Genomic DNA, 26,233 nt, shown 5'->3' with positions numbered 1-26,233 from the left:
CCTGGTCCCCTCTTACATGCACCTGTCTGTCTTCCATCTCCCTCCCCCTGTGGCCATTCTTTTGCTGGGGCTATGGGGCGGGTGCGGCGATGGACCGGGCGGGCACAGAACAGGTGGGTGCAGGCTGGGTGTCCAGCGCTGGGACACAAGTGCTCTGTGTGTAGGGTGGGCGGAAGTCAAGGCGTTTGATCTGAATTCTAAAGGGCGTTGTTCAAAGCCCTACAAAGGTCCCATTGTGCAGACACTGGGTATAAAGCAGCATATGACTCCCCAGCACCAGCGGCGATGAATTGGGACGCAGGCGCGGACCCAGGGACCACTCCCCTTGCATAGACATGAGACCATAGGGGACCTGTCTGGGTGGCCTCAGGGATAGGCACTCCCCAAGGTAACAGGGGTTTGTTGGGTTTGCCCCAGGTCAGGGGTTAAGGATCTGGGGGATGGGGAGCCAGACGGGATGGCTGATAACAGAACAAGATGGGCCTGGCATAGAAAGGGGCTGTAGAGGAAAGAATGCTGGATGAAAGCGAAGGGAGATGGGGCTCAGGGAGGTCAAGTCAAGTGAGTGAGAAGGAGGAGAGGCAAGAGAGATGGGTGATTTGGAAAGGTATGACTATCCTTCCTTTTCTGCTACTGGCTCTCGGAACGGGGTGGAGGGGTGGGCAGGCCATGTTATGGTGCCCAGCTTCCCGCCCCAGCCTTCTGACAGCTTGCTGGGTGGCTCATGTTTTGCAGGTGTGAATGAGGCAGGATGAACTGGACAGGTCTGTATACCTTGCTCAGTGGCGTGAACCGGCATTCTACTGCCATTGGCCGAATATGGCTCTCGGTCATCTTCATCTTCAGGATCATGGTGCTGGTGGTGGCTGCAGAGAGTGTGTGGGGTGACGAGAAGTCTTCCTTCATCTGCAACACCCTCCAGCCTGGCTGCAACAGTGTCTGTTACGACCACTTTTTTCCCATTTCCCATGTGCGTCTGTGGTCCCTGCAGCTCATCTTAGTTTCCACCCCAGCTCTCCTCGTGGCCATGCACGTGGCTCACCAGCAGCACATAGAGAAGAAAATGCTGCGGCTTGAGGGCCATGGGGACCCCCTACACCTGGAGGAGGTGAAGAGGCACAAGGTCCACATCTCAGGGACACTGTGGTGGACCTATGTCATCAGTGTGGTGTTCCGGCTGCTGTTCGAGGCCGTCTTCATGTATGTCTTTTATCTGCTCTACCCTGGCTACGCCATGGTGCGGCTGGTCAAGTGTGAGGCCCATCCTTGCCCCAACACAGTGGACTGCTTCGTGTCCCGCCCCACCGAGAAAACCGTCTTCACCGTCTTTATGCTAGCCGCCTCCGGCATCTGCATCATTCTCAACATGGCCGAGGTGGTGTACCTCATCATCCGGGCCTGTGCCCGCCGAGCCCAGCGCCGCTCCAATCCACCCTCCCGCAAGGGCTCGGGCTTCGGCCACCGCCTCTCACCTGAGTACAAGCAGAATGAGATCAACAAGCTGCTGAGCGAGCAGGATGGCTCCTTGAAAGACATACTGCGCCGCAGCCCCGGCACTGGGGCCGTGCTGCCTGAGAAGAGTGACCGCTGCTCAGCGTGCTGATGCCACGTACCAGGCAACCTCCCATCCCGCTCCCCACCTGCCCTGGGGAGCCCCTCCTTCTCCCCTGCCAGTGCACGGTTCTCTGCCTGCTAGGGATTCCTGGATCAAAACCCTTCTTCCCTCCCTCCTTCCCTTCCTCCCAGGGCCTTCTGTCTGAGGAGCTGGAGGTGGAGGGGGGGGGAGCTGGAGGCCACCTACTCCAGTGCTCAAGGTTATTGGGGGTGCAGGCAGCTTTTTTTGCCTGTACTCCTTCCTCTTCCCTCTCCCTCTCCCTGGGACCACTGGGGACAAGAGATAGGATGCTCTGACTGCGTCTCCGATTATGAAACTAATCTTAACCCCATGCTGACAGAGACCCTTTCTGGAGTCACATCAGTGGGGAGGGATGGGAGCAAGTGGAGTAGAGGGGGGTGCTGTGGACATGCGGGTGGAGAAGGGAGGGTAGCAAGCACAGGAAAAGGAGGAACAGTTCTTGCCGGCCACAAGGCAAAGGAGGACATGTCTGGGGTGAGGGAGTTAGGGAGGGAGAAGCAGGCAGATAAGTTGGAGTGGGGGTTGGTCAGGGCTGCCTTTGCCTCCAAGTCCCCAAGGCCTCTCTCTGCCTGAAATGTTACACATTAAACAGGATTTTACAGTAAATGAAGAGGTGGCTTGTGTGTTTGTCACGTTCTTTCTTCTGCAAACTCTGCAACCTCTGACCTCCCCCTGGATGAGCTGGCCTTGGCTTTTTGCTGATCAAGAAAGGAAAGGGGCAGAAGAAATAGTGATTTGAGTAGCTGAAGCTGCAAATGAGGAACGACTGCACTCCTGGCCTGGCAAAGCCAGACCCTGAGCCATCTCCTAGTTTTTGTTGTTCTTGTTTTGTTTTGTTTTTTCATTTTTAATAACAGCTTTATTGGAATCTAATTCATTCACATACCTCATTCCTCTCATTTTAAAAAGATTAAAATGACAACTCCCTCTGGAGAGACAGGAAATGATAGAGAAATTTCTCATATTTGAGAGAGGGGCTCACATTCCCTGGGTAAGTTGGTGAGGGCCCCTCCCCCACACTCCTGGGAGAGCTGTCCCCTTACTCCCTCAAAACCCAGCATTCCATGCAAACTGATGTCCCACAATCCACCCATCAGTTTGCACCATGACTCTGACTCCTTTCCTCTGGACATAGCCCCTAATTTCATCCTCCTCCCCAGTTTCCTTCCCTCAGGAATCAATGCCCCCCACCCCAGAGATCCCCACACCACAGGTCAAACAATTCCCAGCAACAGTTTCCTCACCAGCATCACCCTATTCCAGCCTCTGTGGTAGGAAAAGCCACAGGCTGGGAATTAAAAGCTGGGTTCACGTCCTGGTTCTATCACTTATTAGCAAGGCATTCCCTTCCCCCAAGCTTCAGTTTCCTCATGATCAGACAAGGGCCGGCCTACCACATCTCTAAGCTCCCTTCAACATTCTGTACTTCTGGGATTCCTAAAAGACTTCCCCAGCCTTAGCAGGGGTTTCCCCATCTCAGAGTCACCGCCCTCACAAACGGCCCCTCAGAGTAAAAGTTTCCCTCACAGTGAGATTCCCTCCTCAGCTTTTCTACCTCCTAACAGGAGGAATTATTTGCCACTCCCTCTCAGAGTATGTGGACTCCATGTGGGAAGTATATCAGCAAGGAAGAGAAAAGCAGGCATAATCTCATCAGAATTGTTCTCCCTCTCAAAACAGTTTTTCCCCTCCAGAGAGAAAACATGGAAGGTTTCCTCCTTCAAGGAGATTTCTTTAGAAAAAACAGAAGAGAGTAAGTATTCCTTTCCACCACACTGAGAAACCCTTGAGAGAGCTTCCCCTCACTTAAAAGAGAAACATTCCTTTCCTACAATAAATTTCCTTTCTCCTTAAAAACTGACATCATTCCCTGCCAGAGGAGAGGTCCCCACTATGAGAGATTCTTTTTCTCATTGAAATCCATCCTCTTCGCCCACAATACAATACAACAGACACAGAGCATCCCCTCTCTGTCCAAAAGGCCATCAAGAAAAAGATTTTCTTTTTAAAATTCCGTCGTGGTCCATGAGGGAACATCATGCTCTCCCCACACTGAGAAATGCTAAATCCATCATTATCTCAGAAATCTAGTCTCTTCAAAAGATTCTACCAAACTTCCTTGGAAAGAAGATCCAACTTCAGGGGACAGTGGTGGGACAATAAAGCTATTGGCCTGGGTGTTACAGTACAAAGGAGGACATGTGACTCTCGGGTCCTGTGAACCAGGTGGGAGTAGCCAAAGGAACTTTGAGGGGAGCTGGTGGACACAATGTCTCAGGGAGGCAGAAGGGAGGGTCAGGCTAACCCCAGGACTGACTTTTTTTTTTTTTTTTTTGGCGGCTGGCAGGTATGGGGATCTGAACCCTTGGCCTTGGCGTAACCAGAACTGACTTTTTTTTTATCTGAGGGTCTGTCACAAGAAACACCGAGGCAAGTGGAGCTTAGTACCTGCCACATAGTAGACACTCAATGTGCTGAGTGACTGGGGTAGTGAAAAGGGCAATGAAATCAGGAGACCTGGCTCTCCATTGATTATACTTACCCTCTCCAGGTCTCAGTTTCCTCATCTGCAATATAAAGTTAATAATAACTTCTCTACCTCTTTCACAGAGCTTTTGTGAAAATCAAACAAGATGTGTTCAAAAGCTGGCTATAAACTGTAAAGTAAGGTAAGATACTACCATAAGCACTGAGAACATGGCCTTAAGGAATGCTAGAACCCTCGATGAGCCAGAAAGGAGTGAGGCCGATTCAGCTAGGCTGAAGTTAGTGGAAAGAACTTGGCAATAACAGCGTTGGCTCCCCCAAGGAGCAGACAGCCGTCCAAACAGCAAAGTCCAAGAGATGTTGCAAACTCAAGCATGTTCCATTTAAGCGTCAACATTCAAGGGGTCTGATCTGGGGGCAGAAAAGACCTAGTAACAGGAGATTCTTGCACACTATCTTTCATGGTACCAGTGTTGTTAGGGACATCTACAGTCTTTTAGAGGTGTCTATGTGCAGAGATGCAGGAGCTGGGGGCAAAGGAACAGAGTCAGCTCCTGGATGAAGGAACTGGCTGAACTAGGAGAACTAAGAATGAAGTTGAACTAGGAACTAGTTAGTTCAGCTAAGAATCAAATGAGCTAGGAGTCAAGACCCCAGCCAGCTGAGACTTCAAAGCAAGCTGCAGTGTCCATAGAGAACTGGCATGGCAACCACAAACTCATGCAGATAGCCTGGGTGCATACATTGGGGGCTAGAGTGGACTGCTTGCTCCATTTACTGATTCTACAATACTTAAACGCGAGACTTGACCTATGCTAGAGAAGGGGCTATACAGTCATACCAAGCTGGTCTCCCTTTGATTCCTGGACCAGGTCAGGCTGAACCTACCTGGTCAAGTGGAGAAAGGATTAGGTAATTCTAGGGAGGGGAAATAAAGCAGGCAAAACCATACATTTCTTTTTTGTGACCGGTAAGGGGATTGCAACCCTTGGGTGGTGTCGCCCACACTGCGCTCAGCCAGTGAGCGCACCAGCCATTCCTATATAGGATCTGAACCCGCGGCAGGAGCACCTCTGCGCTCCCAGCGCTGCACTCTCCCGAGTGCGCCACAGGGTCGGCCCCAAAACCATACATTTCTGATCATAACCGAAAAGGCATGGGGTATCTTTAGAGTTAGGCAAATAATCTGCTGTTGAGGATTCCAGGAGTGGAATGGCTAGAGGGGAGGTGGGAAAAATGAACTATGACTAGCTTGTGACAGTCCTCTTGTGTCACTATAAGGGGTATAGGTAGTGGGAAACCCTTTAGGGTTTTGAGGAGAAGAGTGACACCTTCATACCTGTGTGTTTGGAAGCTCATTCCGGCAGCTGCACGAAGAATGGATTGGGAATTGGAAAGACTAGAGGCAGAATGACCATTTATGGAGCTGTTGCAATAGACCAAGCTAGGCCTATAGGACTAGGACAGTGGCAGAGGAATAAGAGGAGATAGATATGAGAGACATTTTAGATGTAGAATTTACAACAGGACTTGATGTCTGAGTGTGGGGGGTTGGAGGAGCCAAAGATAATTTGCAGGTTTCCTTTCCCTTCTTTGACTGGCAAACTCCTAATCATTCAAAACTCATCTCAAATGTCATTTCCTCTGTGAAGCCTCCAACTCTCTTCTCTCCCCCCATCCAGTCCCTCAGGGAGAACGAGTCTTCCCCTCCACTCTGAATTCCCACAGCATGTCGTAGCATACGTTGATGAGAATGTTTATCACATTGCGTGACAATCACTTGCATAAGCTTAACACATAGTACATAGCCTGTGGAATTAAGGGCAGTCAGGAAGAGGATATGGGCACGTGCGAAGGTTCAGAGTCTTGAAAGAGTAGAGTGTGTACACCGTAGCTAGAACAGAGGATGCACGGATACGGGGTAGGGTGGTCATAGTAGGAGGTGAGACTGGCAAAGTAGGCTGGGGACCGTTAGTGGAGTATCTCATATGCGTGCATAGATGTTTGCACAGGAGTTTAGACTCTCAGGTATCACATGTAGGAACCCTTCTGACCTAAAGTGAAGCCCCTACTAGACTACCAGGCAATTCTGTACTCATGATTGTAGACAGACTGTAGAGATCTTGAGAGGATTCAGGTCAGAAGAGACCTTTGCACAAATATATGCATTCAAGTTGATGGTGAGCTATGGAAGAAAGGGTAGGATGATTTGACAGCGCACTTCGAGGACAAAGGATCATTTACACAGGATGGTGACCAACTGATACCCATTTCAACTGAAGCCCCTGTGAAAAGTCCATGTAGCATAGTGATTAAGAGCATGGTCCACCTCCTGTGTGACTTTGCCCATGTTACTTGGCCACTCTATGCCTCAGTCTCCTCATCCCTCAGTCTCATTTGTAAAGCAGAGATTAATATCAGTACCTGTGTCACAGGGCTGTAGTGAGGATTTAACACATTAATTATACATAAAGCACTTATAACAGTGTCTGGTCAATAATAAGCTACATACAAGAGTATGCTGCTATTATTTCATTTCACCATCTTTGCCACCCCTCCAGCTATTCAACTCTCTCAAACACTGAGCTAAACTCTTTCTCTCACCTAATTAATATGCTTTCTTGAGTGTCTAATTGCCCATTGCCATGTGTGTGTGCTTAAGCAAGCAAATGTGTATGTTTGCATACATATGTAGCAGTACTTAAAACCACATTTGTATATATGTGGGAGGATGGCTGTGAGGGGAGTGTCTTAATTCTTAATGTAGTCTTAATGAAAAGGATATGTCCCAATCATAATATAGTCTGAAACTTTATTACCAGACTTAGAAATGACTTAGGTGTATTGTAACACCAAGGTCAAGGGTTTGGATCCCCATACTGGCCAGCCTCCAAAAAAAAAAGAAAGAAAGAAAAGAAAATTACTTAGGTGGATGAAAGGAAAGGAGACTGTGTTTATGGAGCACCCAGTATGTGCCAGATTTGGTGCTAAATTAAGCACTGACATACGTAATCTCAGTACTAGCAAGGTAGCTATTATACCCATATTTGTAGATGAGGAAGAAATGGAAGTTCAGAGAGGTTAAGTACTATGCGCAAAGGGTGCACAGTTTAAGATTGCAGAGCTAGAATTAAAACCTAGGCTTTTCCTAATCCAAAATCTGTGCTGTTTCCTCTGTACCAAAGTAACCACTCTATGCTGTCTTAGGAAGTGTTTCAGGACATGGGGGGTGGGGTGGGGGTGAGGAGCTCAGTATGATATGAAAATGTCCCTAAAGTACTGGCCAGCTGCAAAAAAGTAAGGAAGGAAAGAAGAGAAGGAAGGGGGAGGGAAGGAGGGAGGGAGGGAGGGAGGGAGGGAGGAAGGAAGGAAGAAAGGAAAGAAGGAAAGAAGGAAGGAAGAAAATGTCCCTAAATACTAACCTGCTAGAAAACAAAATGTGTGTTCGGGACCCCTAAGGTTAAGAGAGAGAAATAGGGGAAACTGAGGAAGGGGCTGCCCTGTGCTCAGACAGTCAGGGAAGGGCAGTCTCGGGGGAAGGCCCCTCCTGGGATCTCTGTCTGGAGCAGGATCCAGAAAATGTCCAGCCCTGGGAAATGAAGCAATCTGGGGAGTGTAAGGAAGACAGAGAGAAATAGTTACTCAGACCCCCATCCTCCAAATTCCTAAATCAAGATAAACTCTTGAAATTTTCTCCCTTTCCCTTAACCTTAGGGGTCCCAAACACTTTGTTTCCCAGGAGTCTCCCCTCGCCACCCCCCTTTCTGTTTCTGCTCCAGCTTCTATTCAAGGGAGAAAGCCTTTCATTCCTTAATTAGAGATTCTTTTTTTTCTTCTTTGGCAGCTGGCCGTTACAGGGATCTGGACCCTTGACCTTGCTGTTATAACACTGCACTCTAACCAACTGGGCTAACCGGCCAGCCCTCAATTAGAGATAAATGTCTTGAAATGCAGAGACCTGGGAGAATTAAAGCCAACTAAAACTCATTCACACTAAAATACAACCAATTAACCACAAACAAGGTCTGGTGATTCTGCTTCTCAAATCATTCTCAAATCCCTTTCCTCCTCAGCATTCCCATTGTTGCCGCTGCCTTCCTTTAGGCCTTGCCATCATCTTCCACCTGATCATGTGGACAACAAGAGCTAATGTTTATTAAAGCGCTTGCTCCGTGCCAGGCACTGTGCTAAACGTTATCTCCTTTAATCCTCACCATCCTTTGAGGTAAGCACCATATTGTTCCCATAGGTTTAGTAACTTGCCCAGGCCACATAGCTAGGAAAGAAGGGGCTGAACTGGGGAACTGGAACTCACATCTGCCAGATGCCAATGGCGAAACATTAACCATTTCTGTACCATACTTCCTCCCTGTAACTGGCCTCCTGGGTTCTTCAGCACCCAATCCTCCTACATCTCACCCAGACATGCTACAGTCACCTTAAAACATGAAGCGTATCTTGCCAATTTGTGAAAGTCCTTTAATGGCTTTCCGCTGCTTCTAGGATCAAGTATGACTGTCCCAGCCTGCCAGGACTGAGGGGTTTATTGAGATGCCGAACTTTCATTGCTGAAACTGGGAAAGTCCTGGACAAGCCAAGATGGTTGGCCACCCTAGCAGGGCATGGCATGGCCTTCAATGCCTTTCACAACCTGCTGTCTTTCTTTTCCCAGCAACACCTCCCACCCCCCTCACCCTTTCCACTATGTCCTTTCTACCTCCTCTGCAGCCCAACCACCCTTTCCTGCAGACACCCCTTGTTGTGTTATGCCTCTATGCCTTTGTTCACACTGATCCCTGCATCTCTACTCTGCCTAACAAACTATTGCCCACTCTTCACGAAAACCCAGCTCCATGTCACCTTAATTTCCTGGGAGAGAATGAAAAACAATTTACATCCTACTCTGGCTATTTCATTGACATGTGAGTGTGGGGAATAGGACCAGGGTGAGGCAATCAAGGCCCTTAGAGGGCAAAATTTAAGGAGGCACTCACTCTCGCGGTCATGCAAATGCCTACCCTGTACTTGTGTGACTCCAAAAGCAAGTGCCTTCTTACATTTTGCACCCCAGGGGCCTCAATTGCCTCACTCTAGTCCCAGCCTCGTCTTCCCTATCAGACTAGGGACTTCTCAAGAGCAGACCCCAAGTTCTTACTCATCTTTGTAACCATAGTGACTAGCACAAGACCGGGCAGAGCAGAAATCTAGTTGAACAAATGACATCAGGTCTTTCTCTGTTCTAAGAGGGGAAGGAAGTAAGAGGAAGAGGATGGCTTTGGGCCCTGTTGTGGATGAGATGAGAAGGCCAATTTAATAGACTTCCTCTTGGCCAGCACTATGAGGACAGCTTTTCATCAGGTGGTTATACCCTGGGTATCTGGCAGATTTGAGGATTCTCCTATTTCTCTGGTCTCTCCCTCTCAGTGCCTTTCTCTGGTTAGCTGGAGACATTCTCCAAGGTACCATTTTTTTTGTCCTCTTCTCTCTCCACTCTATTTTCCCAAGTGACCTCGTCCATTCCCAGAGCTTCAGCTAGGAGTTCTTTGCAGATGACTTCTAATCCTCAGACTTGAATTTCAATCTGCCTAGTATTATGGTAACATCTAGCATCAATATTTGCTCTTTCATATCCATTTTCTCATCTGACCTTCCCAATAATTCTGTGAGAAAGGTAAGACTAAGAACCCATTTTTAGGTAAGGCCCCAAAAGGTAGGCTTTCCCAAGTTCTCATGGCAGAGCTATGATTAGAAACGCAAGTTTGGGTGTTCTTTCTGCTATGCCATGTTACCTGGCCCTAACATGGGTGTTTCCATGGAATCTCAAACCCAGCGTGATCAAAACCTCAACTTATCACCAACCTCCTCCTACCTCCAACAACAACAACAACAAAAACCACCAAAAACCCTGCCCCTGTGTTTCGCATTTTGGTTAAAGGAGTCTCACTCTCCCAGTCATCAAGGCTAGAAACCTGGGATCCATTTTCAGTTCTTCCCTCTCCCCCAACCCACACTTCCAGGCATTCATCAGATCCTGCAAACTTGACCTTTATTTATTTATTTTTTTAAAGATGATCAGTAAGGGGATCTTAACCCTTGACTTGGTGTTGTCAGCACCACGCTCAGCCAGTGAGTGAACCGGCCATCACTATATAGGATCCGAACCCGTGGCCTTGGTGTTATCAGCACCGCACTCTCCCAAGTGAGCCACAGGCCGGCCCCAAACTTGACCTTTAAAATGTCTGGAATTTATTTTGAATCCATCTTCTCTTTTCCTTCCCTATCCCCACAGCCCCCATTGAGGCCCACAGAATCTCTTAGCCACACTCCTTCCACTGATCTCCAGGCTTTTTGGCCTGCCCCCACCCCCCATCCTCCATATCGTTCTAGGGGTCTTCTCCCTAAAGCAACAGATCTGAGCCTGCCATTCCCTGGTTGGAAAATCTCAGCATCACACTTCCTACCCATACACCTGTAGTCTCCCAACCCTTCCCACTTAGTCTTTGAGGCCCAGGTCAAATGCCACCTCCTTCGGTGAATCTTCACACAACCTCCCTATAAACTTGAAATGAGTTCCTAATTCCTCTGCTCTGACACAGCACTATCTATTTCATTCTGCCTGTATTACAACTGATTGTGTACTGGTCAGTCTCCCTCCTAGCCTGGGAGCCTGCTGGAGACAGGATCCTGGTCTAATTAATCTTTGTCTTCTCTGAAGCATGTAATCTAGGTCCTTAAACATTAGGTCCTCAATAGGTGGCTGTTGAATAATTTTTTTCTTAAGTGTGTGGAAACTTGTTATAAAACGAACCACATTCCTAGTGGATTCGTTCAATGAGGTGGGTAAGAATGGTTCTCAAACTGAGGTGGGTCACCTGACTTCTTTACTTTGAGAGATTTGAAGTTATCCAACATTGTTCCATATCCCTCACCCCTCCAACCACCACTCTCCCACCCCCTGAGAAGGCAAAAGACTATTTTAACTCTTTATTTGAAACAAACAATTCCAGAGACAGAAGGTTAGTCGTGACAACAGCTTCTCACTATGACACAAGGGCAGGCATGGCTCACTGAAGGGACAGGCCAGGCACCTCAGAACAATATATACAATTTAAACAGTGGCTAAACTGGTGACAGTTATAAAAACACAAAAAGGAGGCTGGGGAACAGCAAAGCCAACAGGGAAAGAACTGGGTACCCTCTTCGCCAAATGCTAATAGTTTTCTGGGACTTCAAAGGCAAGATGGGGAAGAGAGATGCGGGCAGTGGGGGCAGGAGCCATGCCCACAGCTTCTCACCTACCTTTGACCACAGCTCCCATCCTGCATGACCCAGGTCCCCACAGGCTTGGCCTGGCTCTTATGATGGGGGGAGAACGTGAGTGGGGAACCCAGCCCCAACCCAAGTCAGAAGGTAGTTTTTGCCTTGGGAGCTCTGTGCATTGAACTAAAGGGAGGCAGTTACAGAGGGGGGCCTAAGCATGTTGACACCATGGCTCATGCCAACCTAAGATGGCAGAGAGAGACAAACACATAAACCAAGGGGACAGGAATCTGCACAATAGGAGTCCACTCCCCATACTTAGAGTTATTCTCTGCCTTTGAGGAAAAGAAAGCATTTGTAAGTTTTTTTCAATTGCAGCACCAAGGGTTGGTGCTTGCCAGGGTGGGGTGGGGGACATGGTGGTGAGAGGGTGCCAACAATCAATTATCTCACGAGAGGGGAAGAGTGCCTAAGCTCTGTGTTTTATGTAAATGGTCCCCTCGTCATAGTTTCTTTCATACGTTTCCAGCAAGACCCTTTTGCGTGGTACTAGGGAAGAGTAGAGAAAGGTGTGGGCACAGGGCAGAAAAGGCAGCTGGGTTCTTCCCTAGGTCAAATCTAGGAACAAGGAGCTTAACCTGTGTGGGACGGGTCAGGAAACCCAAAGCCAACAGGATCACCAGAGCTATTAACACTCCACCCAGAGTCTGGTCCCAGGAGAAGGGGTTTACTGTGAAGCATAAAGAAAATGGGCTAGCTGGTTTTTGCCCATCACTGAGACCAGCCCCTGAGTACAGAAGGCTGGGGCCCCATGGTTGTCAAGTGGTATGGAAGAAGGCAAAAGCCAGGGGTTCCTAGGGAAGGCAGGGAATGGGTGAGTAGAAAGGGGCAGTCAGGGCCCTTCAGAATGAGTAGCGTTGGTTCATGGGCCAGTCACCCTGTGGAATGTGGCCACAGGACAGATACTAATGTGAAAGATGGATATGGATGGCACATGGGCTCAGTCCAGGTCTTCCTCCCCAGGACGACCCAGTTCCTCATAAATCTCACGCACAGCCAAAATGCGATTGAGCATGCTCTCCAACATGCTGCGGTCCATGGGGATCACAGAATACCAGAGTGGTGACTCAGCAATGCAGGACCGCTCGGGTTGCAGGTAGAACACATCGTTGCGAGTCCGGAGGCTTTCAGGACTGCAATGGTGGGGATGGGTGTGGGGGTGGGGGTGGTAGGACAAAAGATCAGTACCAAGGCAAAATAGATCCCTTGGGTTCCCATGCTAATGCCATTCCTGCAAACCCACCAACTCACCATTTTGAGAGATAGAATTCATAGAACTTGACAGGGCAACGGAGGGGATTCATGCGGTTCTCACGCTGCTCTAAGATAGGGGCTTCATCTTCTCTCTTCCGTTTCCCAGGACCCGTGTCTGTAGGGTAGGGAAATGACCCAAACTCATTAAGAGCACATCCTCAATAAGCCGCTTCCAAGAGCACAGTCCAAGGCACAGGGGAAGGCCTCAGGACACAATATACAGTCTCATAAAGAAAGAAAGGCAGAAGAGTCAGTTAGTCTCTCCACACCAGCCAAACATCCTGTAGCGGTGTTCTGTAGCCCTCCCCAGTTCTTACTGCTGAAGTCGCTCTCTATAATCTCCCCAAACTGATTCCTTGAAGAGGTGACCTCAGAAGTTACACAAACAAACTAGTAAAACAGACTGTATTGCAAGGATGGGCTTGCCTTCCGGGATAGAGAAACAGTGATGGCCCCAACCTCCTGTGCATCAGTAGAGGTGCAGGTCCAGAGAAAGGACCCTGGGAACTGCACTCAGACAAGACAGAAATCCAGGGCCAGAAAGAATAGTAACCAACGTGCGATTCCTGTTATGCCTGATATTAAAGAATCACAGAAAGCCTGTCATTCACTCTGTCAACTCTCCCCTACAACCAAACGCACCCAACAGCTCCCTACCTGGCCACCACCCCAAAAAAGTAGGCAAGCAAGAAAACTGCCTTGAAGTGAGGAAAGGTGGGAAATAGGCAGCCAGATAACCTCCTATTTATGCAACAGCCACTGCCCATCACATAGAAGGACTGGCTGTTTTCGCCTTTTCTGCAAACACAGGAACAGAAGGAGAGGGAAGCTAGTGACAGGAGAGGGCCAACCTAGCAGGAATGGTGGGTTATGGTGGGACATGAAAGGGGAGAGCAGAGAAGGGGCAAAAGGAAAGGAAGGGGCAGCCTCATACCTCGCCCTTTCCTCTGGCGGACTGGGGCGTAGTAGCGGATGCTCACCACCTTGGTGGTGCCCCGAGGGGTGGTACACTTGCGGGACTGCCGCACCACATTGGTGAAGGAGAGCTGCATGTGTTCTTCAGCTGTCTGCAGCCCAAAAAACTTAGTGTTGAAGAACATGAGAGTGTTGAGAAGGACAAAGGGCGAGTAGACCCCCAGCTGCTTACACTCCCAGAGGTGCTCCTCCTCCACTCGGGAGAACACCGTATCTGCAATGGTCAAGAGGTAGAGGCCGGTCAGGAGGGATCGACTGCCCAGACCCAACCACTTCTGACCCCAAGTATCCTGCTCCCAAGCATTTACCACACGATTCTCATTCAGTGAGTGGCCATTGGATATAAAGCACCAATACTCTGCTATACAGTAAGAATGGGGTGGTTTTTTTTAATGTACTTTCCACCTGCACTTGGAGCTTCTCTCACCACCCTCAATTTGCAGGCAGGTAGATGTAAACACTGAGGAGTCCCACAACTTCTTGCTTTCTTTCTTCACTTACCACCCAAACCTAGGTCATCTTTTCTTGGTCCCAGAGATAGCTCCTCGGGGACTGGCCATTTAGGTCAGTCAGTTAGAGCGTGGTGCTAATAACACCAAGGTCCAGGGTTCAATCCCTGTACCAGCCAACCACCAAAAAAAAAGAGAGAGAGATAGCTCCTCAGACCTAAGTCTTGATCCCCTCCTCATGATCAAGGCCAGAGGCTGTAGCTCCTCTAGCTCTAAACCCTGAGGCATCCAGTTACACACTCCTGCCTTTAGTCCCTTCATGAAGAGTGGCAGACCAAACAGCACAGGACTCTTGGAATGGTACATTGGAAGAATCGAGGAAAGGGTGTAAGGGTTGCTAAGTCCCTGTCCCTTACTGTTGGGGAGGAGTGTGGGCTGCCAGGTACTCAGAGACTTGTTGAGTTCTTGAACGAAAGTCAGGTAATAAAGGTCCGTGAAAATGTTCACCATTCGGTTATTTTCCAGCAAGTACTGGAGAAAGAAAAACAGACACACATAAAGCCAGACTATAGGTCCTAGAGGAAAGACAATGATGCCAAAGGTCCCAGAAATGGTGTCCTTAATAATTAGGAGATGACTGGAAATGGTTGATTAGGTGACCCAGAGTGCTTTCCCCAAGGTATACCTAAAACTCTGAGGTACTGAGGCTTTTCTGGAAGAGGAGAAGGCTTGGAAGGGATGTTCTTCAGAAGCCCAGATCCCTTTGTCAGGTAGTACATGGCTGACCTTTCCCAGTGGAAACTAAACATGACCCCACCACTGAAGGAGCCCAGCTCTACACATCTCTCCTCTCCTAGAATGGGTTTAAGGATACACAGGGGACTCAGATAGCAACAAAGACTGCTCCTTGACCAACAGTCCCAAAATATAGCTTTGATTTTAGAAAAGTACTGACATCTTGTGTCCTATTTGTAGTAGAAGATTAAAGGCAAACTGCCTACTTGGAGTAGGAGATAAGATGAGGAATAGGGAGTGGGACAGAATCATTTCTGGTAGGACCATGCCTACTGTGTTGACAGTGACAGGAAGTGAGGTGGTATATGAGGGGTACCTGCTGGATGCCAAGACACAGGTAATAGATGCTGTCAGGTTCATATCGTTCACCGTTGGGTCGAGTGATTTCTCTCACAAACTGGGCCAGACCATAGTTGAGTTCAGCAGCTGAGCAGGCAAGAATATCCTCTTTGATACGCATGGGTTTGGCTGCAGTGATGTAGAGTAGAGGTGGATGGGATTAAGAAAACTCCATATTTTGGGCTGGCCAGTTAGCATAATTGGTTAGAGTGCGGTGTTATAATACTAAAGTCAAGGGTTTGGATCCCCATACTGGCCAGCCACCAAATAAAAAAGAAAAGAAAAGAAAAGAAAACTCCACATGGAGAATTTCACTTAGCTCCACCACCATTAACCTTCATCCTTCATCCCTTAATCACGCCTAGCTCCTGAACAAGCCCAGCATTTACAAAAAGAGCCCTCAGCCTTGAACCTACACCCTTAAGCAATCATACCCTTACCACTCCTAGATATCTTCAGCTGAATCACAGGTCCACCCCCTTTTTCCCTTCCCCCCCCTTCCCTTCCTTCCTCCCCTGGGTACTTACGGCCAAAGCGCAGCTCATCACCCTTACTGGTTTCTCCATTGGCATATTTTGACTGCACCCAGCACTTCCAAGCATTGACACCATATGAATAGTTGAGCCCAGTACAGCTAGGCTGGCTACTCATGGAGTCCCGGGAACAGCTTTCTGAAAGCACCAGCCGCTTTTGACCCTGGAGGGGAAAAGAAAGGAGAGGAGTGGCAGAGGCAAGGCTACGGGCACCATGGAAGCTAGTCAGGACAGTTTGCCACTGGTGGGGCTGTGGGAGGGAGGTGCTAGTGTAAGAACACAGCAAGCTTCCATATTACAGAAACCCAGGAACAGCTTTGATGACCTTGTGAACTGGGGAGAGAACAAAGTTTGGCTATATCTCAGTATTCCTAGTATTGGAGAAAGGAGGTTGGGGAAGGTCAAACTATGGTTGCTGGTTTGACTACTAGAGCACCTACTCCCATTTGGGCCTCCATCCTTCACAGTAGCCCCAGCCCTCACCTTCCTCATGGTCCGGGGAAGGTCTTGTTCAGTAGACACGTCCTCAGGCCCTACCAGGCCACAATCAAAGAGAAAGTCTACACTGGGGTTAATGTCCAATGGATCTAATAGAAGAGAAGGAAAGAAGAAATCAATTTCTTAAGATCTCAACCCTGCAGTCCTCCCACCCCACCCCTTCTACTTGCCCACTTGACTCAAGAGGGAGCCTCTCAGACAGCTTCACTGGACTCAATAGGAACCAGCAAGGCTATACCAAAAAACAGGCTCAGAGGTACGAAAACACAAAACACAAACATTCACAACAATGTAAATATACTGAACACTGCTGAACTGCACACTTAAAAATGGTGAAGATGGTAGAGTTTTATGTTGTGTGTTTTAACCACAATTAAAACAAACAAACCAACATTAACACAGAAAAAGACAAGACTCAGTCTTTTTTTGATGCCTTTGGTTAAAACAAACAAACATACAAAAACCAAGACTCAGAAGTCTAAAACAATACACCCGTCCTGGTACTTCTAGCACTATTCCCTGTGAGAACCTTCTGTCTTAGGGTTACAATGAAGAGCACTATTTAGGGTCTTGCTCAGGGTCACAAGAAACACTCCTTTCCTGATGGCACAAATACTACCATACTCAGTGGGTATGCCTCAAATCCTACTCACTCTTGGGGAAGTCTGCCTCCAAGTCTTGCCCAGGCTCATCCAAGACATTGGCCATCTTGACAGCCATGGCTAGGACATCATCTCTAGCTGGCCCAAACAGGTCACAGTCTTCCAGAAGTCCCTCTGCACTCTGGTTGCTCACAAGATCTGGGAAGCAGAGAAATTGGCTCAGCTGCTGCAGCTCCTGCCTACTAACACCCTCACAGGCTTTCAGGGGCTGATCCCAACTATCCCCCCATTCTACTAGGCACCAAGATTACCACTCTCCACCCACTTAGGCAGAGACAGACTGGTAGCACCCTGTCTCTCATTGCCACCGTCCATGGCATACCACAAAGGTCAGACGAGGCCTTGTCTAACTCCTCAGCCTCTGCAATCATTTCTGCCATAGCCAGGATGTCAGCCTCCAAGGGGTTGGAAGGGATCTTCACCTTCAGCTCCTCAATGGTCTCCACAATCTTGTCTGTGCTCTCCAAGGTAGTGGGCAAGAACATGGGCACAGGCACCTGGAGGCACAAATCCCAACTAAATGCCAAGAACCACACCAGCAGATGAGAGAGAGTAAGGAGAAGGGGTGGGTTTTAACCCTGGAAGGGTAAAAGAGGACCCAGCCAGGAAGGGCAGGGAATCTTACCGGGATAGGCATGGAGAAAGGCACCGGGACTTTCTGGCAGTACAGATGCATAGGCACTGGCACAAAGATGGGCACCGGGATGGGCAGCACAATCACCTGTGGCCTCCACTCTTCTGTTGACAAGAAAGGGGTCTTCTCAGAGCACCTGCTAGATGGGTCACATCTGACCCAGGACCTGTGCTCATTTGTCACCTCCAAAAGCTCTAACATGTGCTCAGTGTCACAAAACTGCCCTTGAACCAAAGGTTGAGAGACAACTTTGTGATTCTAGGACAACCATATGCATGATACTTCAGCCATCTAAGAAATCCCCTTGCCCAGCTCCTAGACATAGGGCTGGAAGCCTAGGACTCTGGAATATACAGTTTGTGACATCTAGGTACCCTGGCTCACCTGTCTGACTTCCTTTGGACTTCATCTCCACCTTGCAGGAGACTCCCCGATTCTGCATCAGTGGCTTACACATGGCAGCTTTGTTTTTGCGGGGTGTTGCTGGGGGTGGTGGGGGTGGAGGAGGGGCAGGAGCAGTTGGAGCTGATCGGGTCTTCACAGGGATCTGTAGAGACAAGGGAACATTAGTGCCGCCAACCACCATACCCTCCTCTGAGATTATCCTCCCCCTTGGCTTTTGCCCTGACCTTGTTCAAATTCCCATTTTCCTCTGGGATCCTCACTGTGTTGCTGTTCTCCACTTTGGTTTGAGAGGGTGTCTGGGGCTTCAACTCAGAAGACTGACCTATAGATCAAAACAAATGAATGCCCTCATCCAAGGAACTAGCTCTTCATTTTCCTCACCCCTGTCCCAGGAGGGCTTCATTAAGAGGCACACCATATATAAATGGTAAGTATAAGATTTCCCCTTCTTTCCATCCCAGGTCTAGTCTTTTCTAGGCCCCAGCAACAGTGGCCAAGAAAAATTTTGCTCCTAGCTGCCAAGAAGAATGAAACATTACATTTCCCCCCAAAACCCACAATTTGATCTTTCTTTTAGATGGTCCTCAGGAGTTTGGTATCCCTGGAGTTGTAGAGGGGCCAGGATAACATCCTAGAAACAGCAACAGTCTTCAGTCTCACTAAAGGTAGAGCTTATGCTGACACTTCCTTCTGTCTGAAAACCAACCACAATCCTCACATGCTTCATCCTACCTGGGTTGGCACCCACTTCCTAAAAATATGTCCCTTATGGAAAATCAGTAGACTATGACTCCAAGAAGCTTTAAACAAGGCTCCCCCTGGTACCTACAGGGTCCAGAAGCTGAAAGAGAGCACAGTACCAGGAGCTCTGGCCAGGGATGAAGTGAATGCAATAGAGGAAGAAGAAAGGAGCTGGGCCTAGGATTAAAATAATACAGGCCAGTTATAACAGAGTGTGCCCCCTGCCTGGGACTCACTGTTCAGGAGGCTCTCAGGCCCACTCTGGGTATCCAAGTTGGGCTGGTTCTGTTGGCTGTAGAAGCGCAGCAGACACTGTTGGTTGCAGAAATGACGGATCTGCCCACGCCAGTGGATGGTCTCCAACAGCTTCCCCTGGCGCTTACAGGCGTGGCACCGGGCAGCCTGAGGGTGTCAACAAGATGATCAGACCTGCCTCCCTAAAATGTGCTGGGCCATTTCCCCTGTGATAAGCCATCCTCCTCTCCTTGGAGATTAGAGATTGGCTCCCCTCCCTGGAGATCTGCCCCCACCCTGATCTCAGTACAACAGCCCATGCTCCCTGCCACCCTCTTTCCTTCCTTCCTAATGTGCTGACCCTCCGTACCTTACAGTACCACAGCAGGTACTTGCTCTTACAGTCCTCACTGCAAAAGTCCCAGGTGCTGCCATCCAGTTGCTCAGTGACTCCACGCTGGCACGTCTGGGAGCAGTAAGTACAAGTGATACAACACAATCCCAGCTTCTTAGTGAAGTCCTGTTTGTATAGCAGCACACAGCCTGGGAGGGGAAGAGGGGAAAGAGACCAGAGTCATAGGGATAAGGAAGTACACGAGACCCAATCTTTTCAAGGCGCTACACCTGAACCTCTCTCTAAATAGTTCCTTGTGCCCAAAGCCTTTGGGCTTGGGACAGACGGGGGTAGAGCATCCTGAGCAGAAAGCCCTGCCCCATGGACCACATTCCAAGCCATTCTCCTTTCTCCACCATTCTCCCTGGCTGTAAGGTACAGGGCCTTCGGCCCCTTCCCCATTTCCTTACCTTCGCTGCAGAAGCTCTTCTCCACCCCACTGAATCGGAGTTTCTCATGCAGAAGTTTCTCCTGCCGGCAATGCTCACACTGGGACACCACACCCCGAAGCCGCTTGAAGTCCTCACAGCAATCACGGCAGCAGAACTGGAACACCTGGTCCTGAGGTGGGGGCATAGGGCAGGAGGACAGAGTGTAACATATGGACCTGGCAGCAGCCAAGTGGAAGGACCCCTTCAGACAGATGTCTGGTCATGTAGCAAAATGTGGGTGGGGATAGGGGTCTTACCTGCCAGTCCAAGACCTCAGGCTTGCCACTGAAGAGGCTGTGGCAGTAGTGACAGCTCAGGTGAATGCCCCCTTCAGGGCTTGTGCGCTGGAGGGAAGGAAGACAAGTAAGGGAGGTGCAAGTTGTGTGTGGTGGTGGTGAGGTGGGGGAGTCAGGCTTGTTCTTTGTTCTGCCCAGGCCTGCCTACCCCAATTCTCCTACCCTCTCTATGTTGCCACACCCTTTATCCCTGGTCCAGGGTCTGGAGTACCTGGAACTTGGTCCAGCAGCTGGGGCTGCAGAACTGGTAGACTGTGCGGTCAACCTTGTTGTAGTAACAGGGGTCAGAGAGGCTGCGGCGGCAGAAGCTGCAGGGTCGGGGAGGGCCTGGGGCATAGAGAGAAAGAAAGACACAGAGAGAGACAGAGAGAGAGACAGAGAGAGCACACAGAAGGTGTAAGGCAGTGCAGAGACGGAACAGAAAATCCACGGGAAGATGTGGTTGGGGCTGAGGTCGGGCAGCAGGGATTACTTTAGAAGAGGGGAGTATGGGAGGTAGAAGGAAGGCCAGCAGGGGTCTCAGACAAGAGGGCTTTGCACCTACCAGTGAGCCCTGCCTGCTTCACTTTGTAAGAAGTGGTACAGCACAGGGAACAGAACAAGCTGGTCTTGCCATTACGATCCACATGTGATAGCATCTCAAAGTTCTTACACAGGGTCTTGCACCAGACACATGGGTACACACGTGTATTTTTCTGTGAGGATGGGGAAGGAGAGGCTGAGCCTGGATTTGTCCCTTCACTTTTATTTTTTAAATTTTTTAAACATGAAATATTTCAGGCATACAAAAAAGTATAGATGATGATATAACAAAGACCTGTGTATCCACCAGCCAGCTTCAAAAGTAAAACATAACAGATACAATTGAAACCCCCTTTATTTGCTTTATTTCTCCCAGCCATCGACCCGTCAGGCACCTTTATTTATCACCCAAGAACCACACCCCCTTCCACAGCCCTCTAATGCACTACTCCCTTGGCCCCACCTTCTTGTATGCCCCCAAGCAGGTTGTGTTGCAAAACCGCTTTTGTTGGCCCTCATGGAAGAGGAGCTCGGGGCCAGGGCTCCCAGTCTTGGTGTAGATGTAAGCCCCACACTGGTCACAACAGTTGGTTTTCAGTCCCTTGTTGGCCCGGAATTTGGAGAAGCAAGAGTCGCTGCAGAGCCGGTGGACCACGCTGCCATTGCTGACCTCATGCAGGACCTGCCACACACACACACACCCTGAGCTGGGGCCTGGCCACCACCGCCCACCCCAATGCAAGGACAGCCCCCCACCTCACCCTAGACCTTCACAGCAGACAGTGGGCCCAGAGACCCCCAACCTGCACATCAGGCTGCCGACTTGCTGGTGAGGTCCAGGGAGGCAAGGAAGGCCAGCTGCATACATCCTGGAGAAGCTCTATCCTTGAATATGCTCCCTCACGATGGCTGCCTTTCCTCCCCACTCCCCTTTTCCACAGGGCCTGGCCCCTGCAGCCCCAGGATTGGAGGGGCAGGTCAGGGCTGGCCAGGCTCTGTAAATCAGCCCCCACTGAGCATCCTCACCTCTCCAGTCTTCTGGCATATGCTGCAGCGAGTGGCATCAGCGGGATCCCCAGACTGGGGAATTGGACGCTGCTGCTGGGCCTCATACAGGGAGAGACAGACAGACGTGCAGAACTCATGGAAGGAGCCTCCTGAACCAGTCTGTGCCACAACCGAGTCCTTGGTGTTCCAGATCTCCCTAGAGGTGGTAACAGGTTTGAATATTCATTCAGGACCACCCTCTCATTTTATTGCTTCCACCCCTCCTCTGGGATAGATGATCACAGAGCCAAATACTCTCTGACCCTCTACCTAAATTGCTCTCTCCCAGCTCCACTGCACAAGGTTCTTGCCAACATAATATTGGTCTAACCCATTACTCCCACCCTGATCTCTGCCCACCCCTCCTCCAGGACCCTCACGTACTTCTTGCAGAAGGTACAGGTCTTTTTGCCTGAGGGCTTCTTGGAAAAGGTGGTGAGACAGGATGAAGAGCAGAAGAGCTGAGGCAGCCCCTTGCGCTGATAGGCCGTCTGCCCTTTCTGCAGTGGTGTCCGGCAATGTGCACAAGTCATCTTGGTGCCCACTGCAGAGCGTCCAGCCCTTTGTGCCACACTTGAGCGCAGGGACATGCGAGGAGAGCGCCGGGGCCGGAATGGCACAAAGTCCTCATCATTGGGGTCATCTACCATGGCATCAGAATCCTCATCTGACACTGGAACTGGGGGGTCAGGGCAGTGACAAATGGCCACCAGATCAGGTCTTCAGCCATCCCACAACCAACAGTTCAGTCCTGACCCTGGGATCCCTGTTGTTCTGGCCTTTACACACCCACCCCCATTACACTGGTATCTTAAACCACTGGTGTCTCTCTCCCTTGGTTACTCCATAATCTCCCAGGGAGTAGAAGGGAGGGTTCTAAGTGAGAAGATTCAGGGACGGAGATGGCAAAGCTGAAATAGGAAACTCCATTCTCACTGCTCTTGTTTTCAATTTCCCCCATTGCCCCCGGTTCCCATGCCAACCCATAGCAGAGATAGGTACTTCATGAGTGTGACTCCAGAAGCCAGCAGCCCCATGGCCTGCCACATCCCACTTTCAGCTCTTCTCCACACCCAGAATTCCCAGGTCTCACTTCCTCAAATCGTACTCACTGCTCTCAGTGGAATCCACAACCTCAGGTTTGGGAGGCTCTGCTCTTCTAACGCGCTCACTTCTCTTCTGTACCTTGGAAACATGGGGAGGGGAGGAAAGCTGACACCAGGGGCAGGCTAATACTAGTACAGGGTTTGAGGGGGGGGATAAAAGATGGGAGGGGGAAGGGAGAGTAGGGACCCTTGGCCCAGCCCTTAGGAGGAGGGGAGAAAGGGAGGCTGGACTTTCTCCTTAAGAAGCAGTAGACACAAGAGCTCCCTCCCTCCTCCTGACTCTCCTTACACACACTCTCCACAGAACAACATCTGGGAGGGAAAATGAAGGGTCTGTCCTTCTCAGAGCTACAGGGGGAACCAGACTCCTTTCAATCCCCTCCCCCCCTCACCCTCTCAGGCGGCTTCTCACTCGCCTTCCCAGTCAGGCCATCTCCTGCAAAGGAAGCAGAAGGTAGCCTAAGTCTTGAGCTTGCTCTCACCACCCCCTCCCTGGACCAACCCCCGCCTCCATTCCTGGGGAAGAACTTACTCAAAACTGAAAGGGAAAACTCAAGTGCCTGTGGCTTCATGGGGCCCCTCTCAGGGTTACCTCAGGCTCTGTACTAAGTGGGGGTGAGGGCGTGCAGCTATTCTCCATGAAAAAAAAAAATCCTACCCTTCCCATCAGCTTTCTATCCCAATTATTAGGAGTTAAGGAAACACAAGTAACCCACCTTTCTTCGAAAATTTATATTTTACCAACAAAAACAAATGCAACCACCCAAAGGTAGCAAGAGGAAAAGGAAGCATCAATGTATGGGTGGGTTCCCCTGGACTCAGATGGTTATATAAGTCCCAAGACCCTGGTTACAGCCTAGGAAAGGTATACCACTAGGCATAACAGGGGAGAAACTAGAGCTTCTCAAGTCTAGGCTGTCCCCTCCCCTATCAGAGATGCAATCCTAGACCCTGCATTTCTACCATTCCCCTGAAATCATTATGCTGTTAGGGATTCCAGAACCTAGTTACCATTCATCAAACCCAGAAACCCCACTCTCATCTAGAACCAAATAGCTGGGAAGATCTTAGAACCAAGAAGCTTGGTGTCCTCCCCCAAGTCCTGAAGGAAGGACCCTGGCGCCAAAAGCCCACTGGGGTTAGAAAAAGGGAACCTCTCCCACCAAATCCATTCCTCCCAACCCACTCCCTGAAACTTCACCCCATTCCTCCCCCACAGTCCCTGCGCTTCCCCCCCTTACTATCCTTAATCTTCTTTGCCACACCCCACTCCTCCCTCCCAAACCCCAACTCCTTCACTACACACATCCCTACTCTTATCTCTCTGCCCTCCTCCTCTACCTCCTCCCCACTACTTCCCAAAGAACATAGCCACCCTTCCTTACCCCCATCCTCTCCCCAGCCTTGATTCTCCAGATGATTAGGCAACCTACCTGGCAAGGAAGGATGTGCAGTGGGGGTAGAGCCCCCAGGTTTGGTCTGAGAACTGTTGATTCCATCCCCTAGAGTTTCTCCCACTGAAGGGCTAGGGGGGCCATTTGGGCTCTGTGGCTGCCCTTGGGGAAGTTCCTCCTCCTGCCCAAGGCAGCCCCTTCTCCCGGTAGCTATGGAGGTAGTCTCCTCCTCTTCAGTATGGGGGGACTGCAGGGTTACTGGAGAATCTGGAGCCAAAGGCTCTAGTAGCCCCTCTGGTGAAGAGGGATTTGCCCCAGTCCCTGGGTGAGGTGGCACCACCTCAGGGGTCTGGCCCCCTGGTCCAGGCTCTAGGGTCTGATCTCCTGCATCCCATGCAAGGGTGCCCTCAGGACCATGGTCCACCTCTGGGGGGGAAGGGGCTTTATAGAGCAGCCCCCCCAGCCCCAGCAGCTCAGTGGCTCCATCCAGGACTCCAGGGTCTTTTTCCAGGCCAGCAGGGGTATCAAGCAGGTCCAGGGCTCCCGAGGATGGAGAAGGGCCAGGGGGGGCCCATCCTCGAGTTGGGGCAGTCTGGGATTCCAGCAGATCCTCTCCAAATTCCATGTCTACTGGAAGGTCTCCAGCCAGGGGCTTCTCTGGCAGGGTCAATGGGTCAAATGGACTGGGGAAATCACTGGGGTCCATGAGGATAGCTGGATATAGGCTGCAGATTAGGAGTAGAAGAGGGGGCAGTAGAGGTGGTCTTAGCCAGAATTCCTTCTTATATAGGCCCTGGGACACACCCCATCATCCACTTGAATTTCTCAAGAACAGCCCCCACCGCCACAACCGACAAATATTTCCAGAGGCTTTAGCCCTAATGACCCCTCCCCCCCCCCACATATAGCGCCCCCTGTGGGGAGAGGCGTTCCCTGTCCTGGCCCTGTGCCCGCACTCACCAGGCAGTCGGTTGTTCCACCCGCCCGCAACCCCCCCACCCGACTGCAACTCCCAGTTCCCCTCCCCCCTTACCTTTCACCCTCCCTCAGGCTGAACGCCCCCTTACAGTCTCCTAGGGCCGTCACCACCAGGAGCCTTTCCCGCCCCCGCAATCTCAGTTTTTATTCCTTTTCCACTCTCCTAGAACCCCCCAGCTCTTCAGTCTCTACCCACCCTGTCTGGCCCCACCCCCCCTCCCCGCGTTACATGGTCTTCCCTCAGCCCTTCTCCAGCCCCCACAAACTGCCCTTCCCAACCCCTTCCCCCCTAGTTACCTTTCAGGGTCTCCCACTTCCTCAGCCCCGTCCCCCTTTCCCATTGCTACCCCAGTCCTCTCTTCTCCTATTGCCCACCCCCCACCTCAGGCATTTACAGGAAGACATTTTGGAGCTACGATTTCTCCTTAGACCCCCCTCCCGGCTACTGCGAGATCTCGCCTGCAGGTTCGGTTCGGCTTGATCAGGCCCGACCCCTACCTGCGGCAGGGTTAGTGTAACGGCTACAAGCCTAGAACTGCAGACAGCGGCGGCCCCGCGCTCCTTCTCCACCTCCCTCCCTAACAGCCGGGACAGGGGTCGCGGCCCCTTTAAATGGCAGCGCCGCTCGCAGCGTCCAGCGCTCTGCACCAGGCGGGCGGGCGGCGCCAGCAACCAACCCCATTGGCTGGCTCGAGGAGGGGGCTCGCGAGACAGCGCCGGCCCCCGGCGCGAGACTCCCAGCCCAGTGGCCGCCTGGAAATTGCGGAGTGGAGCATAGTCATTGGAGATGGAGCTTGAGCCCCCGCCCGGGGCCCCGTTAGTTGAGGAGGAAAAGATAGCCTCTGGAGCTTTCAAGCCCGCCCCCGGGAAAGGCGGCGTTCCCTTTGCAGCCGAGGGCCGAGTACACTAACCCACAAAAAACACAGATCTATGCACCTGCTTCCTTTACCTGGCTCAAGAGTCTGGCCCCCGTCACACCCGGGCCCGCCCTACCTCCTGGAGCCCACTCTACCCGTGATCCCCTCCTCTCATTCAAATGGTTCCCGGTCCCCTCCCCCTCCCCGTGTCTCTCTTCGCTTCCCACTCGTGTTCAACCGCCCCCC

At 50.6% G+C, this 26,233-nt stretch overlaps 2 protein-coding genes across 4 annotated transcripts; one reads left to right on the top strand and one right to left on the bottom strand.

The window, feature by feature from the left end:
• The first annotated feature begins 260 nt into the window (after positions 1 to 260).
• GJB1 (gap junction protein, beta 1, 32kDa) lies at positions 261 to 2,246 on the top strand. Of its 2 annotated transcripts, none has more exons than XM_008567557.1 (2): positions 261 to 388; positions 736 to 2,246. In XM_008567557.1, exon 2 carries the CDS (start codon positions 752 to 754, stop codon positions 1,601 to 1,603), a length of 852 nt encoding a protein of 283 aa, XP_008565779.1. In that variant the 5' UTR covers positions 261 to 388; positions 736 to 751; the 3' UTR covers positions 1,604 to 2,246. The 2 variants fall into 2 exon arrangements, with proteins under 2 accessions (XP_008565779.1, XP_008565780.1); XM_008567558.1 differs by lacking the exon at positions 261 to 388 and adding an exon at positions 554 to 607.
• An 8,846-nt stretch (positions 2,247 to 11,092) lies between these two features.
• Positions 11,093 to 25,788, bottom strand: ZMYM3 (zinc finger, MYM-type 3). Of its 2 annotated transcripts, none has more exons than XM_008567555.1 (25): positions 25,629 to 25,788; positions 24,192 to 24,877; positions 23,151 to 23,194; positions 22,765 to 22,831; positions 22,037 to 22,331; positions 21,632 to 21,809; positions 21,069 to 21,287; positions 20,628 to 20,778; positions 20,295 to 20,410; positions 20,045 to 20,131; positions 19,767 to 19,917; positions 19,333 to 19,505; positions 18,965 to 19,130; positions 18,212 to 18,309; positions 17,967 to 18,129; positions 17,574 to 17,686; positions 17,271 to 17,445; positions 16,940 to 17,086; positions 16,272 to 16,375; positions 15,783 to 15,951; positions 15,233 to 15,384; positions 14,538 to 14,652; positions 13,632 to 13,886; positions 12,695 to 12,812; positions 11,093 to 12,576 (listed from the first exon to the last, which is right to left on the bottom strand). In XM_008567555.1, exons 2-25 carry the CDS (start codon positions 24,856 to 24,858, stop codon positions 12,384 to 12,386), a joined length of 4,116 nt encoding a protein of 1,371 aa, XP_008565777.1. In that variant the 5' UTR covers positions 24,859 to 24,877; positions 25,629 to 25,788; the 3' UTR covers positions 11,093 to 12,383. The 2 variants fall into 2 exon arrangements, with proteins under 2 accessions (XP_008565777.1, XP_008565776.1); XM_008567554.1 differs by having other exon boundaries at positions 22,765 to 22,837; positions 25,629 to 25,681.
• Between the last annotated feature and the right edge of the window lie 445 nt (positions 25,789 to 26,233).

Source organism: Galeopterus variegatus, unplaced genomic scaffold (genome assembly GCF_000696425.1).
Source record: "Galeopterus variegatus unplaced genomic scaffold, G_variegatus-3.0.2 Scaffold331, whole genome shotgun sequence".
In the NCBI taxonomy this organism is placed as follows: Eukaryota; Metazoa; Chordata; class Mammalia; order Dermoptera; family Cynocephalidae; genus Galeopterus; species Galeopterus variegatus.
Note: the sequence above shows the minus strand (reverse complement) of the source record. Positions and strands in the feature narration are given on the sequence as shown.

Excerpts from the sequence above, each read along its gene's own strand:
- GJB1 (XM_008567557.1), top strand. The coding sequence starts at position 752 with ATGAACTGGACAGGTCTGTATACCTTGCTCAGTGGCGTGAACCGGCAT.
- ZMYM3 (XM_008567554.1), bottom strand. The coding sequence starts at position 24,858 with ATGGACCCCAGTGATTTCCCCAGTCCATTTGACCCATTGACCCTGCCA. Across the intron at positions 22,332-22,764 it reads TGTGGATTCCACTGAGAGCA|TTCCAGTGTCAGATGAGGAT; the intron begins GTGAGTACGATT and ends CTGACCCCCCAG. Across the intron at positions 18,130-18,211 it reads AAAATGGGAATTTGAACAAG|ATCCCTGTGAAGACCCGATC; the intron begins GTCAGGGCAAAA and ends TTGTCTCTACAG.